Raw genomic sequence first — 13060 nt, 5'->3', positions numbered from 1 at the left:
AGTAGATAACCGAAACTCAACTAAATATGAGTGTACAAGTAGATTGTGTTGATTTTAAAGTGCTTACAGTGTCATCAGTTAGATAAATCATAACATGAGAAATTAAGATGACATTTTAGTGCTTTACCTAAAGGTAGATCCTTACATCGTAAGAAAACATAAAACCAGAAATATGTTTCAAAATCGTAAGCAAGATATATATTTTTTCAACTTGATTATTCAAATTCTTACTGCAATTGTTTATTTTAAGAGGTTTCAAACTTTCTTTACGATCACAACAGTCAAAACATGGACTCTACAATCTAAAATCTGAAAAATGACAGAAAAGGAAAATCAGTAAATTAAGAAAAAGTAAAAAGAAAAAGTGAATTACAAAAAGCAAATACTATGCCGCTGTGTAATCAATGAACTCTCTTCTCCTCCAAATCAGCATTGTCTTAATTTGTATTTCTATCACAAAGAAATTATCCAATATTTTGAAATTCAGAGAAAGAAAATTAAGCAAACTCTGTATCATCCTCAAAAACATAAACAATCCTATAATAAATCCTATAATAAATTTTTTTTTATTGTTTACTACTATATGAAACATTGGGTTTGGTTGCTGGTTAATGAGCTCACAGTTTGGCTTCCTCATTGTTCTCCCTGACTTTATTCCTTAGTCTCACTATAAGTAATATTATTGAGAAAAATGATGATATGAGTTTCAAAAGTACCTTGTACATATCTGAGATAAGGTATATCCATGCTATAAAATATTATCTTAAAAAGAGTCACAAGCTTAAAGAGGAACACAGGCTATTAGGGGCTTCAAGGCTCTTCCTGTGGGAGCAGCTTCCACTTCACTGAGTGGTGAAGTTCATCATCAAAATCTTCCAGCTCCTGCTCCTTGGAGAGCTCCAGGAAAACCTATAACGGAGAAAAAATTTAAGAGAGAGGGGCGTCACACCACTTCCTGTAGTTCCAAGTGAGTGCAAAGACTATGCATTTATTACACATTTATATTCCATGGATGACATACAAATCTCTACACTGACCCACCTGCTCCAGGGTTGACTGTGAGAGGCTGTACTCCTCCAGGTCAAAGTTCTGTTTAACTGCACAAGGATGAACGTGTATTAGGAATTCATATGTTTTTTATTCAGAGAGTTTCACCAGTCATGTATAAAAAGTACATGCAACTAGATCTTAAATATAAAAGATAAGATAATAAATATTCTTGGAGTAAATATGAGAATGCAAATTCACTATCTAGTCCCGTAACACGATAGAAATATTTTCCCATTAGAGTTTGGGCAGAGGTATCACAAGACCAGAAAAAAACAACGGTTCCAGAGCATTTGTGTAGGATAAGCTAAGGGACGGCTCCATCTGCACTGGAACACTACCACGTGCCCCACTACATCTGTCCCCACTCGTCCCTACCCTGCTCTCTGCTCCAGAGACTGATTTAAGAGGCTCCTTCTGTGGGTTCCACCAGTGGCAGCCCAGGTGGAGGGACAGAAGAAAGGGGAGGCCACGGCCTTTATTCCTTCACACCCTCTGTAACACCAGCTGTGTCCCTTGATTGAAAGTCACTGTTTCTCTCAAGGTGGCAAATTCTACGTGACCACACGCCCACGTTCCAGTCACTGTTTTCTCTCTTAGTTCCTTTGGACGTAAGAATGATAATGCTTCTGCTGGTTTAGCCTCGGGGAACTGCAATGTTCCTTGCACCTTTACAAACAGTTGCTTTGTAAACAAACCTTCCTTGAATTATCCCATTTTTGAGTTTACAATCTGTTACCAATCCGGACTGTGACTGAGATCCCAAATATGCAGACACGTAAGAGGAGGAAATCATGAGTGGAGAGGTAAGACTGGAAAGCCAGGTTATTTGATGCTGTGGTGGGGCTGGCCTGCAATTTGGGGACATGGGGATGGGTCCTTGACTCACGTTTGGAAATATGTCAAGAAAAAACACTGTGGATGGCCGACAGTCCTGCACTTTCAACGTTTAGAGAAGAATCTACCTGTTTCTCATAGACTGCAAAGTGGAAGGTACCCATAGAGGATCTTCTGGAAGGGTAAAGGAATTCCAAGAAGGGGCTGAGAGGCAGGAAGGTGTTCGCTAGAGACCAAGAGGACAAGGCATCACCCACCCAAGCAAGCTGTGGTCAGAGGCTACAGATAGGAAGGGAGAGGGAGTCTTCAAAAAACCCACAAACGCACCCCATGGGAGAAAAGTCCAGTGATTGTTCATCTCGACACAGAAGCCATGATGCCATAGCTCTAACGATCAAATCAAGCCTGGCTGCCATATTATTCCCTTCCCCACCCCTTACACTCCAGCCTTGAGGGGCCTAAAACATCATCTTATGAGTAGAGGAGGGAACAGGGTAAGAAGAGAGATAAAACTGACCGTTCCACCTTCCTAGCTTCAAGTCTTCAAAACTGGGGCAAGGAGGGGGTACGAGAGGCTCCAGTTGCTGGCGTTTGCATTACCCAGAAGCCCTCTGGCGGTGTGGGAGAGTGGATCTACCCGGCAAGGAAGGCATAGTCACGGGGCATGCATTTTGCTTCCACGCGACTTGACCTAGCTCATGATTTCGATAAATGCATTGCAACTGAGGATATCACTGTGCCTAACTTTACATGTGGAAAAACAAAAAGCTAGCTTATATTTCAATATTTTTCACTTTGCGTAATCTTCACATAATGGGTTAAGAAATGGATAAAAAGTTATTTTTTCCTCCTACATGAGAACTCCGGTTTCAGCAAATTAAAGATACTAGAAGGAATTTAAGGAAGGAGGGGGCGGTTTTGAAAGCAGAAACACTGGAAGGCTCTTAAGAAGAGGCTTCATTGTATTGTAGGGAGGCAGCCTTTCTGAAGCATCTCCCTCTCTGCTTCTAATTAGTTATAAAACCCTTCCTCTTGTGGGAATCCTTTCCCCTGGAATGGCATAAAACTGAACAGAAGGCCAAAACGGTTAGTGTGAAAAATAGACCTGCAGACCATAGAGTGAAGGTGACCGACAGAACCAGAAAGTGAAAAGAAAACCTATCTGGGGCAACCTTAAGCTCGTCTCAAGGGGAAGAACCTCTTTAAGAAGTAGGATACCTGGGGCTTCTAATGACAGATGACAGGCAAAAAGTACAGATCAAAAGGAGGGGGAAAGTGTTCAGCTTTTTATCAGATTTCATGCACTGATGTGATAGGCAGCAGCTTAGTCCACGATAGATCCATGCAGTATGCAAAAACAAAAATCTTAGATCAGAATCGAAGAGCCTAGGAACTTCCTGATCAGCGTCTAGTGCTATCAGAGAGTACGCAGGTGCAAGACCAAATCTAGGCCCAGATGCCAATGGTCTCTTCCCTCCAGAGCCTCATTCAATCGGGGCCAGTTTTCTCAGCCTTGGCACTAATGACATTTTGTTCCAATCATTTTTTGTGGCGGGAGGGAGCTGACCTGTGCGTTGTAGGATGTTCAGCATCATCCCTGGCCTCGATCTATTAGATATCAATTGTACCCCCAATTCCACCCCTAGTCATGGTAACCAAAAATATATCCGGATATTGCCAAATCACCCCTGGTTGAGAAACAATGGATTCATAATTAGTCTTAATAATTTATTTGTGGTATAATGCCACAATTTTATGTTCATGTGCTTGCTATAGTGGTTTTATGCAAGATCTGCATGTCGCTCTTACCTATCTCTAATTTGAAGAAAGCCTGCGATAAAGGTCGCACATCCTCCACGGGCAACTTATAGACCATCAGGGAAGAGTACCTGCGAAGCAAAGAGTGAGGCTGAGCTCCAGGTGTCAAAGGCACAACCACTGAGGGGTACACGCCTAAAATGGAGTGACGAAGTCGACGACAACTGTTTACGTGTACACATCTGCACAGAAGGCCGCAGTGTGAATGCTCTTCAATCAACGAGAAGTCAATTTACTACAGCAGAAACATTAGAAGGCTTAAGAGAAGGCTCCATCTTACTTTAGGGAGGAACGGGGGCTAAAGGAAGGAAACCTGCAGCGTCTGGGTCTCATGAAGAGAAGAAGAGGGATTTCTTATCCTGCTTTCTCATTAAGACAAGAATAGCCTTTAACTAAAAAGAACTAGGTTTACCTCCTGGCTCTACCACTAGTTATTCGGCATCATCTAACCAGCCTGAGCCTCAAGTGCTGTCACTGATAATAACAGAAATGTTGAGAGACATCATTCGCTGAGCTTTGACTGATGCCTGGTACTGAGCATAAGCTTTATACAGGTGATCGCGTTTACTAAGGATTTTACCCTTCAGAGAGGACCACTGAGAGGGACTAGGTACGTGCCCATGTTGGTATGTACCTGGCACATCACAGAGGCCCAAATGCTAATTCCCTTACAAGAATCAGCTTCCAAATCAGCATCCCTTGGATTTGGGCCTTTCTCTAGTAATTAAAGCATTCACAATTGCCATAAAGTTAAAAAAAGAGAGAGAAGATAAAGCTTTTACTTTTCATTGGCCATAACAGAAACACAAAAGAAAGACCGAGATGAAACAGAACTCCACCTCTGTTTACCTTTCCTGCCGAGCAGCCTGGGGGAAAAGCCTGAGAATTTCACTGTGGAGGGGCTCCACCTGGCTAAGGGTCTTCACTTTCATCTCCAGCAGGTAATCCTTGCCAAATTTGCTTTTCAGGTGTTGGATAGAACCGATACATCTGGAGGGAGAGGATGAGGTCAATCGGGAAAAGGGAGAGAGAATGCTACTTACTTCTGGTGATTTTTCGGGTGGGACCAGGTAGAGCTCGAGCAGCCAGCTCCCCCCAGTGATAACCATGTGCAGGGAAATGTGGTTTGAACAGGCCATACCTGGGGGCCAAGTGCGGGCACCCACCTCAGCCTCCCGGACACCATGATGGCCACGCGGTCACACACGGCCTCGGCCTCGGCCATGTAATGGGTGGTCAGGAGGGCGCCCCTCTCCGTGTTTCTAAAGGTGGCCCGGATCGCTTGCCTAAAGTCAGGTCAAGGGAGATGTTCGCTGGTGGGAATGCTCCGGGCAGCGTGAAAAAAAAGTTTTTTAAACTAGTTTCGATTGGCACATATGAAACTATTAGTATATTCAGATTACACAAAGAAAAGATTTCGGAGGGACAATGGGCATGGAAGTTACCAAACTATTGATTAGGGTCTATAATTCACAGCATGGTTTGGGCTGAACGTAGAGAATGATATTGGGTAAAAGGTTGTTTAGAAAAATGCTGAATTTCAAGAACATTTCTGAGACGGCAATAGGAAGAAAGATAGAAGATGAGAACTTTTTAAAAAACGAGATAATAATGACATATACCCTAAAATGCACAATGTCAGATTTCAGAATATTCCTAAAATAATTAAAGACTACATTTTGGATTTGGCGTTTTTTCTTCCACAAGAATTATATATCAGGTGAGGTTGCAGAAAGCTTCAAAACTTAATACAGGTTGGTACGATTGCATATAAAAACGGGTCATATGAATACTCAGACGAGCTACGGTGACAATGAACTTCTTAGAGGATTAGATCGTTAGAATCTTTTTCTCAACAAAAATTGGCTGTGATACACTATCAGATTTTCCCCCTTAGACGTCGCTTTTCCTGATAATGCCCATGTCTCTCACTTTATAAGACAAACAGTTTTGAAGGTTGGTGGTTACAGGATTAACGAATTCACTTTGGGTCGCTTGTGCTACGTCCTCACCACATCCGCTGCTGCCCCTCGGGGTCCATCCCGGTGGACGGCTCGTCCAGCAGCACCACCGGCGGGTTGCCCAGGATGCTCAGCGCGAAGCACAGCTGCAACCAGAGGAACAGCGCGTCTGGCACCGACCCGCGGGGGGCGCGGAGGAAGCCCGGGCCCCGGCCCTACCTTTCTCTTTATTCCCTCCGACAAGGCCTTCACCGGCCGCTTCTTGCCCCTCGGGGTCCATCCCGGTGGACGGCTCGTCCAGCAGCACCACCGGCGGGTTGCCCAGGATGCTCAGCGCGAAGCACAGCTGCAACCAGAGGAACAGCGCGTCTGGCACCGACCCGCGGGGGGCGCGGAGGAAGCCCGGGCCCCGGCCCTACCTTTCTCTTTATTCCCTCCGACAAGGCCTTCACCGGCCGCTTCTGCTGGTCCTGCAGCTGGAGCGCACCCACCAACCTGCAGGATCAGTCGGTCCGGTCAGGCTTCTGGACAGCGGAGGGAGCCGGTGGGAGAACGGGGCCGCACGGGGCCAGGATGGGGAGCAGAGCTCAGAAATGTGGTTCTGAGAACAGACGCCAGGCCATCCTAAAACTGACTTGGTTCGATCCCCCCCAAAAGATAGTTTTTCCTTTTAAAAGAATATAAGCACATGTCATGATCTCCAAATAGCTGTTCTGTGCTAGCTTATACCTAAAGTTTAGTATTGAGAAATTTTACCAACGAATAGTGACTTTTTTCTTTCCATGTTTAGTATGAGAAAAAAGAATAACACTTTGAAATCAGGGGAAACAGTTTCTAACGGCCGATCCACCCAACGTGTTCTGGTCAGCATTTAGAGTGTCCGGTCCTCAGTTTCCCAGGAAGGTCGTCACTCCCAAGCGTCTCCGGCACCCTCAGGCAGCGAACAGGTGTGTCCCCCCGTGTACCGTGTGATGGCGACAGCGGCGTCCGCTTTCCTCAGGCCTTTCACGGCGGCGAACACCTCCAGATGTTCCCTCACCGTCAGGTTGGGCCACAGCGCGTTCTCTTGAGGACAGTACCCCAGAAACCCCAGGTCGTCCCCCTCGCTGCTCCCCTTCAAAGTCACCTACACGAGAAGTTCATTCTCACATTCTGTCCAAGATTGTGTGTGTACGTGCATGTAAGTATGAATTTTAAAGACGTCCTTTTAAAGTTTCTCTTCTTCATTTGATAAAAGGCATAGTATAGATAACATGTAGCCCTTTTCAGCACCTCATAACTATTTTTGGAATTAGGGAAAAAAGTTTCTATTAATCCTCTTCATTCAATGCATAAATTACATTGATTAAGGGTCATCTATGTATTTTTAAGATTGTCATCAATATTCATTGTAAAACATTTGATCAAGGCAGCATTAATGATCATATTTCTTTCTTTCTTTTTTTTTTTTAATTAAATAACCGTATTTCTGTCTGTGTTACTGACCTGCCCTGAGGTTGGTTTTTTGTCTCCTGTTATCATCTGAATTGTTGTACTTTTACCAGCTCCATTGTGTCCCAACAGACCAAAAACTTCACCTGAAAGACAAAGCTATGCTCAGAACGACAGCTGCAAACGATTACAAGAACAGTAAAAACAAATGCCATTTGAGGGCTCAGCTTGTGTCGAACTGTATGTCGAGCGCACTATGTACATTATTTCACTTATTCCTCACACACACACACAACCCGAGTGTTATTACTGCCTTCATTAAACAGGCGAGGAAACCAAGGCATAAAGAGGTCGTGCAGCCAGTAAGGGGCTGAGCTGGAATTGAAACGTTTTGATTCCAAAGCCCATTGCATTTAACTGACGCTTTCACAAAAGGTGCTGTTTGTTAGAAATGAAGCATGAGCCACGATGCCCCGACAAATTCCCTTCCGGGTAGCATTCCCTGTTGTGAAATTAGGTTTATTACTTAAAAAGCTGTAGCACCCTTTAACTTAAAGACAGCTTCCTTTCTGGTGGCTCCTGTTTGTTTGAACAGAACAGATAGAACTGTCTTCCTAGGCAAGGAAGAAACCTTCTTCTAACTAAGCCTTTAAAGCAGGATGAATCAGCGACAGCCAGCTGATGAGTTGGCTGCTTTTTGTGTTTATCAATGGGGTGGCGGGGCAGATTTGGATAGTATTATTCCCTTCAAAAGACCTCAGCTTCAGGTCTTAACAGAACTACTATTTCCAACCTTTTTTAACACAGAAAGAGACGTTTCTTGTGGCCACTTTTTTCTTTTTCTTGGCAAAGCAGTTTTTCTTTTTTCCTGCATATTCCTTCCGTAGACAACTGGCCACGATGACTGGTTGCTGGAAAGAGAAATAAATAGCAACAGGGCTTGAATCCCACCTTGAAATGAGTGAGTGCTCCATACTCCCTCCGACCAAATCTTCCCCTATACAAAATCATGAATCAATTCAGTTTTTCTCCTAGAAACTACCATTTTAAAGTGAACTCTCTCAGTCTATATTTCTGCAGCAAAAGAACATTTGCACTAATCATATGATTTGTGCTTGCCTTTCCATAGAAAATAGGAATTTAGACATTCATTAAACCAATAGGTCTACAGCATTTCTCAGGTTTTGTCATGGTTAGCTTTACTCACCAAAACTATGACTCTGAAAAATAAATTAACGAGTGTATGTAGGTGTGTGTGAGTGTTCTCTTATCTTTGTTGGAATGGCATATTTACTGAAGCTGAGTAATGAGCTGTATGTATAAGAGTGAAAGAAACTCAAAGTGTTTTTTTTTTTTTTTTTTCAAAAATTAAGATTAGAAAGTCGCCCGCTTTCTCTGACAGACCATAGTGCTTGACGGAAAACGTTTTCCGAAGTGCTACCTCGCCAGAGGCTGCGGCGGTCACAGCATTCGCGGTTCTCGTCCTCTCCATCTGGACGTCTTCATCTTCCGCTTCCGGTTCTTCCGGGTTTGGGAGGACTTTACTGCTGCTTGGTGAAATTCTAAAATCCAACCAGGTTTCCAGGTGAAAAACTGGTCGCAGAAATAATGACCTTTATACTGCTATCGATTACTTGAATGGACTGAGTAACCGTGAGGATAATATAACCTCCATTTTTCTGCGCTACACTCTCTGCCTGGCAGACAGCCATTTTCGTCAGTGATTCAAAGGACACCACTTACACATCAACCTTGCTTTTTGCCTAAGTTTCATTCTTGTTGGTTGTGACTTCTTTTCGAAATAAGAAAATGGTACACACGCTCTGGCCAAAAAAAAAAAAAAAAAAAAAAAAAACTTAAGGGCAGGCTTTCATGAGAAAGGAATCTAGGAACTGTAATTTTGGCACAGTTGTTTTGGAATTCTGAAGGCTTTGTGAGAAGAATGGACCAAAACATTTGGAATCAGAGGTGTGTCCCAGAAAAGCCAAGGTGATATTATCACCAGTTCCTGAACACTGTCACTCCTGGGAACATGGGTCAGAATCACGCTCTCCTGACTGCTACCAATCTAATTCTTTCCTTCATCATCCCCCTGCCCCACTGACTACTCCTGATTCCTCATGCCATCCTAAACTGCTGATTTCCTAAAACATGGCTGTCACCTCATCGCTCCCTTGTTCCGTCACTTCCTTGCTTCCAGGGTCACTTGGTGACCTGTTAACCTGTGCTTAGCTATAAGCCCAGACTTGAGCTTGATTCGAGTTTTCTGAGTTAGGCAAGGTTTTCAAAACACACCTGTCTGTTTCCTATTGTGTAATTTGCAAGATCCTCCCTATGGTTCCCTATTCCAAGACCCTCCAATATCTAGTTTCATGTTAATTTTCCCTTAGCCTCCAACATTAGCGTTCAAGTTCCTTCCAGCTGCCTTCTTGAACCTATAGGAAGGTAGCATTTATTCCAACTTTTGTCATTTTCCTCAGACTACTGTTCCTTTCTAAATGGGCTATGCTTATCGAATTGCTTCTCTATACTTACCCATTATTTTTAAGATACTACTTCTTTGTAGATAACTTTCTTCTCCTATGTCAGTGACATGGCCTGCCTTAATTTTTCAGTGTCTTATGTGTGCTAATGTGGTTTCTCTCACTAGATTGCAATATTATTAAAGTACCAAGAATTATAATTTTGTATCCTATACAGCCCCTTAAAAAGCAATCCTGTACAGTACTATTTGCTCAATTAATGTAAGTATATTAAAATGTCTTTAAACAATGAATATCGAAATAAAATGTCAAATTCTATTTGAGTTCTCTCAACCTGAACACAGGATCCTTTCTCATTGATTTCTTCCTGAAGTTTGTTTCCAGACATCGTAGCACAAAAACGAAAACGAAAAATTGAAGGTAAGGCTAGGGAGAGAAAAAGACAATCAACATTAGCATGACCATGAAAACAGTTTTCATGTTGCAACTGTTTTAAGGAGTTTGATCACATATAAAGATAGATTTGATATCATTTTTACAAGATCGAAAGACAAAGACAATGTATTCAATCCTCTATGAAACTCTCAGAGTGAATGTCACTGCTTTTCGGAGAAACCATGACAGAAATAATAGCAGTATGTTGATTCTAGCATTATTCACACCATTGACGGTGTAGGCTTCACACTCAGTGTCAGATGATCATTGTAAAGATAGTGGTCCAGAGTTTAAAGCCTCTGTTGGCATGTGTGTGTGTGTGTGTGTGTGTTTTCAGATGCCTACAGTGCTGAATTTTTAAGCGCCAAAATTAAAATTGTGTGTGTGTGTGTGTGTGTGTATGTGTGTGTTCTCAGATGCCTACAGTGCCAAAGTTTTAAGCGCCAAAATTAAATTTTTAATTTAATGCAAAGCATACAAATGTGTCCCCTTAAGCACGAACATTTAAATGGAAATGTCTTCTTACTATTAGCAGTGCCAGATATAAAATATAATGCTCTGAAGATCCTACATAATCCACGGAGTCAGGAGAAATCTGTAAAATGAGGAAAAAGTGTGTTTAGATGAATCTTCATCTGCCCGTGCATCTCTTCTCACGTAAGATAAATGAACGCCCATTAAATGACCTCGCCAGCCTTCTACATAATTCTCACTTGTGATTCAGGTAAAGGTCAATTTCTGACTGTGCAGTGTGTCTTCCTTGCTTCCGGTGTCACGTGATACTCTGTTAAGCTGTTGCTTAGCTATAGGTCCAGATGCTTTTATGTTTAACACTGAGTGAGCAGGATTCACCTTCCGAGGAGAATCCTCAGTGGTGCTGGCAGACCCGTTGAAGCCGTGGGCGAGACTTGTCTTAAGACAACCCTCTCCTCTAACTTCACATTCCTTTCTCTCTGCATCTGCGCTCCATCCTTCTCTTCTTCCCCGAGAGCCCAATAACCATTACGTTGTTCTGTCCATTGCTACACACTCTTGAGAAAAACCGTGAAAATCCCTCATGCTGAAGACAAAGCCCTTCACCTGGAGTTTCGCACGCATACACCTGAGTGCACGGTTTCCATAAGATTTACAGTACATTCTAAAACATCCCCAACTCTTTAGTGAATAAAGAGTACAGAGCCAATTTTGTTTCTTAAGCTATATTTCCCAAGACTTTTTTTCCTAAGCAACTTTAAACTGATGTAGAATCTCAAACCATCACAGCCATTTAAACCTAAAAAAAAAGTTGTTTTTTTTTTTTTTGCGTTATGGGATGATTTGCCAGTATCCTGATATCATTTCAAATGAACTTCTTCTCCTAAGTGCTTTGGTCATTTCCAAAAACTGTACCAGATTCAAAAGCAACTTCCGGGGGTCCCGATCTTTGCCCTATCTGCCACCACGTTTTATTTTTTTCAGTTTTCTTACTCTAATATTCTTGCTCCATAATTTGGAGTTGGTGAACCTCCAACCCACCGAGCCCATCACTCTTCACAGTCCATAAACCCCCTCAGTTCCTTCACTTCTTCCTTCCCCGGCTTGGAATCCATGGTTCATTGTTATAATTCCTCATTATACAGAACCGCTGCTCCCTCATCCTTTTCTTCGTCAGACTCATCTTGAAACACTAACTGTGGTTGAACCCAACCTTCCACTTGCCCTGGTCTGCATCCGAGAAGCTGACTGTGATAACAGAAACACTCGACTTAGCTGACTTCATGGGGAAAACAGGAGAGGGGGTCCTTTAGCCTTGCCTGGTAATTCTGTTGACTTTCTCTCTTAAACAGTATTTTATATCTTTTCCTCTCTCCTCAAAATCCCAACAGGTCTCTCCACCTCACTCTTACTTCATAACTTCACCGCTATCCCTAAAAAAGTAGAATCGGTCAAAGACGAATCATTGCATCTTTTTCCCATCAAGCCACTCAACTATCTGCTTCTGTATTCACATAATCTGGTCACGGTCTTGACAAATAGATGAAACGTTCCTATTTTATGAAAGTTAAACCTCTGCTTGTGTACAGTGTGCTATTTTTTCTCAGCTCTTCCAAGACGTGGCACCATACGTATTTCATCTCTCTTTTCATCAGAAATGTCTCCCATATCATCATAATATCTCCTGTCTTAAACAAAAATCTGTTCTCCCCATGTACCTATTCTACTATTCCATCTCTCTGGTATCCTTTTTAGCAAAACTCCTAGACATACATGTTCATACCCTCTGCACTACCTCTTCAGCACATTCTCTACTGTGTTCACTCTTATTAGGTCTTTGTGTTCGCCCTTTCAGTGAAATTTGTCTTATTGATATCACCAAGGATTTATATGCAGTCAAATCCAATGGTATCTTCTCAGCTGTCAACTTTCTAGCCTTCTCATTTTGACGGTTGAATCACTCCCTTTTGGAAACATTATTGCCACCTGGCAATCATACTTATATATTGATATTTTAAGTGTCTGAAGAGAGTTTCTGAGAAGAGATTCTGGTACATGACAGTCCCCTATTTTTTCTTCTGCCTCACAGGCTCCTTTTCAAACTGATTTGCTGACTCTTCCTCTTCCCAATCTTTAAATTTTGGAGTTCAAGGCCGTTTTTTCTTTCTAACTATGTTTACTATGTAGGTTCTATTATTTAATTCCATGGCTTTAGATATGACTTATATGCTGATGAATCTCAAGTATTTAGCTTTAGTCCCAAACTTGATATAACCCTACATACTGAATTTTAGATTCATATGTCTAACTGGCTACTTGATATTTCCCATTGCATGTCTATGAGGAGGCTTAAACCTAACATGTCCAAAATTAACAGAAAAAGGGCATCTCATCAGCCTCCCAGTAGGGTCATTTATTCCCAGGAGTGAGGCTTATCGTGAGAACTCTAAAATTCTACTACTATGGAGCTGACTTTAACCTTCACAAACCAAGGCAAGACTTCCTACCAAACGAGAACATGATTTTTGCCTATGGTAAGTGAATTAGCTTTAAGAAAACAGAGATCTCAAACTC

At 42.4% G+C, this 13060-nt stretch overlaps 1 protein-coding gene across 1 annotated transcript in view; it reads right to left on the bottom strand.

Moving 5' to 3' along the window:
- Nucleotides 1–281: 281 nt before the first annotated feature.
- ABCA9 (ATP binding cassette subfamily A member 9) overlaps nt 282–13060 on the bottom strand; it is a 55453-nt gene continuing 42674 nt past the window's right edge. The window contains 15 exon segments of the mRNA XM_006912273.3: nt 282–909; nt 1042–1097; nt 3694–3773; nt 4552–4692; nt 4869–4988; nt 5715–5809; nt 6083–6158; nt 6629–6789; nt 7149–7240; nt 7888–8005; nt 8536–8656; nt 9912–10003; nt 10539–10641; nt 11547–11560; nt 12256–12277. Of these exon segments, the coding sequence (XP_006912335.1) occupies nt 811–909; nt 1042–1097; nt 3694–3773; nt 4552–4692; nt 4869–4988; nt 5715–5809; nt 6083–6158; nt 6629–6789; nt 7149–7240; nt 7888–8005; nt 8536–8656; nt 9912–10003; nt 10539–10641; nt 11547–11560; nt 12256–12277 (1390 nt within the window). The 3' untranslated portion in view covers nt 282–810.

This window comes from Pteropus alecto, unplaced genomic scaffold (assembly GCF_000325575.1).
Source record: "Pteropus alecto unplaced genomic scaffold, ASM32557v1 scaffold134, whole genome shotgun sequence".
Lineage (NCBI taxonomy): Eukaryota > Metazoa > Chordata > Mammalia > Chiroptera > Pteropodidae > Pteropus > Pteropus alecto.
This window is presented reverse-complemented; position numbering and strand designations above follow the sequence as displayed.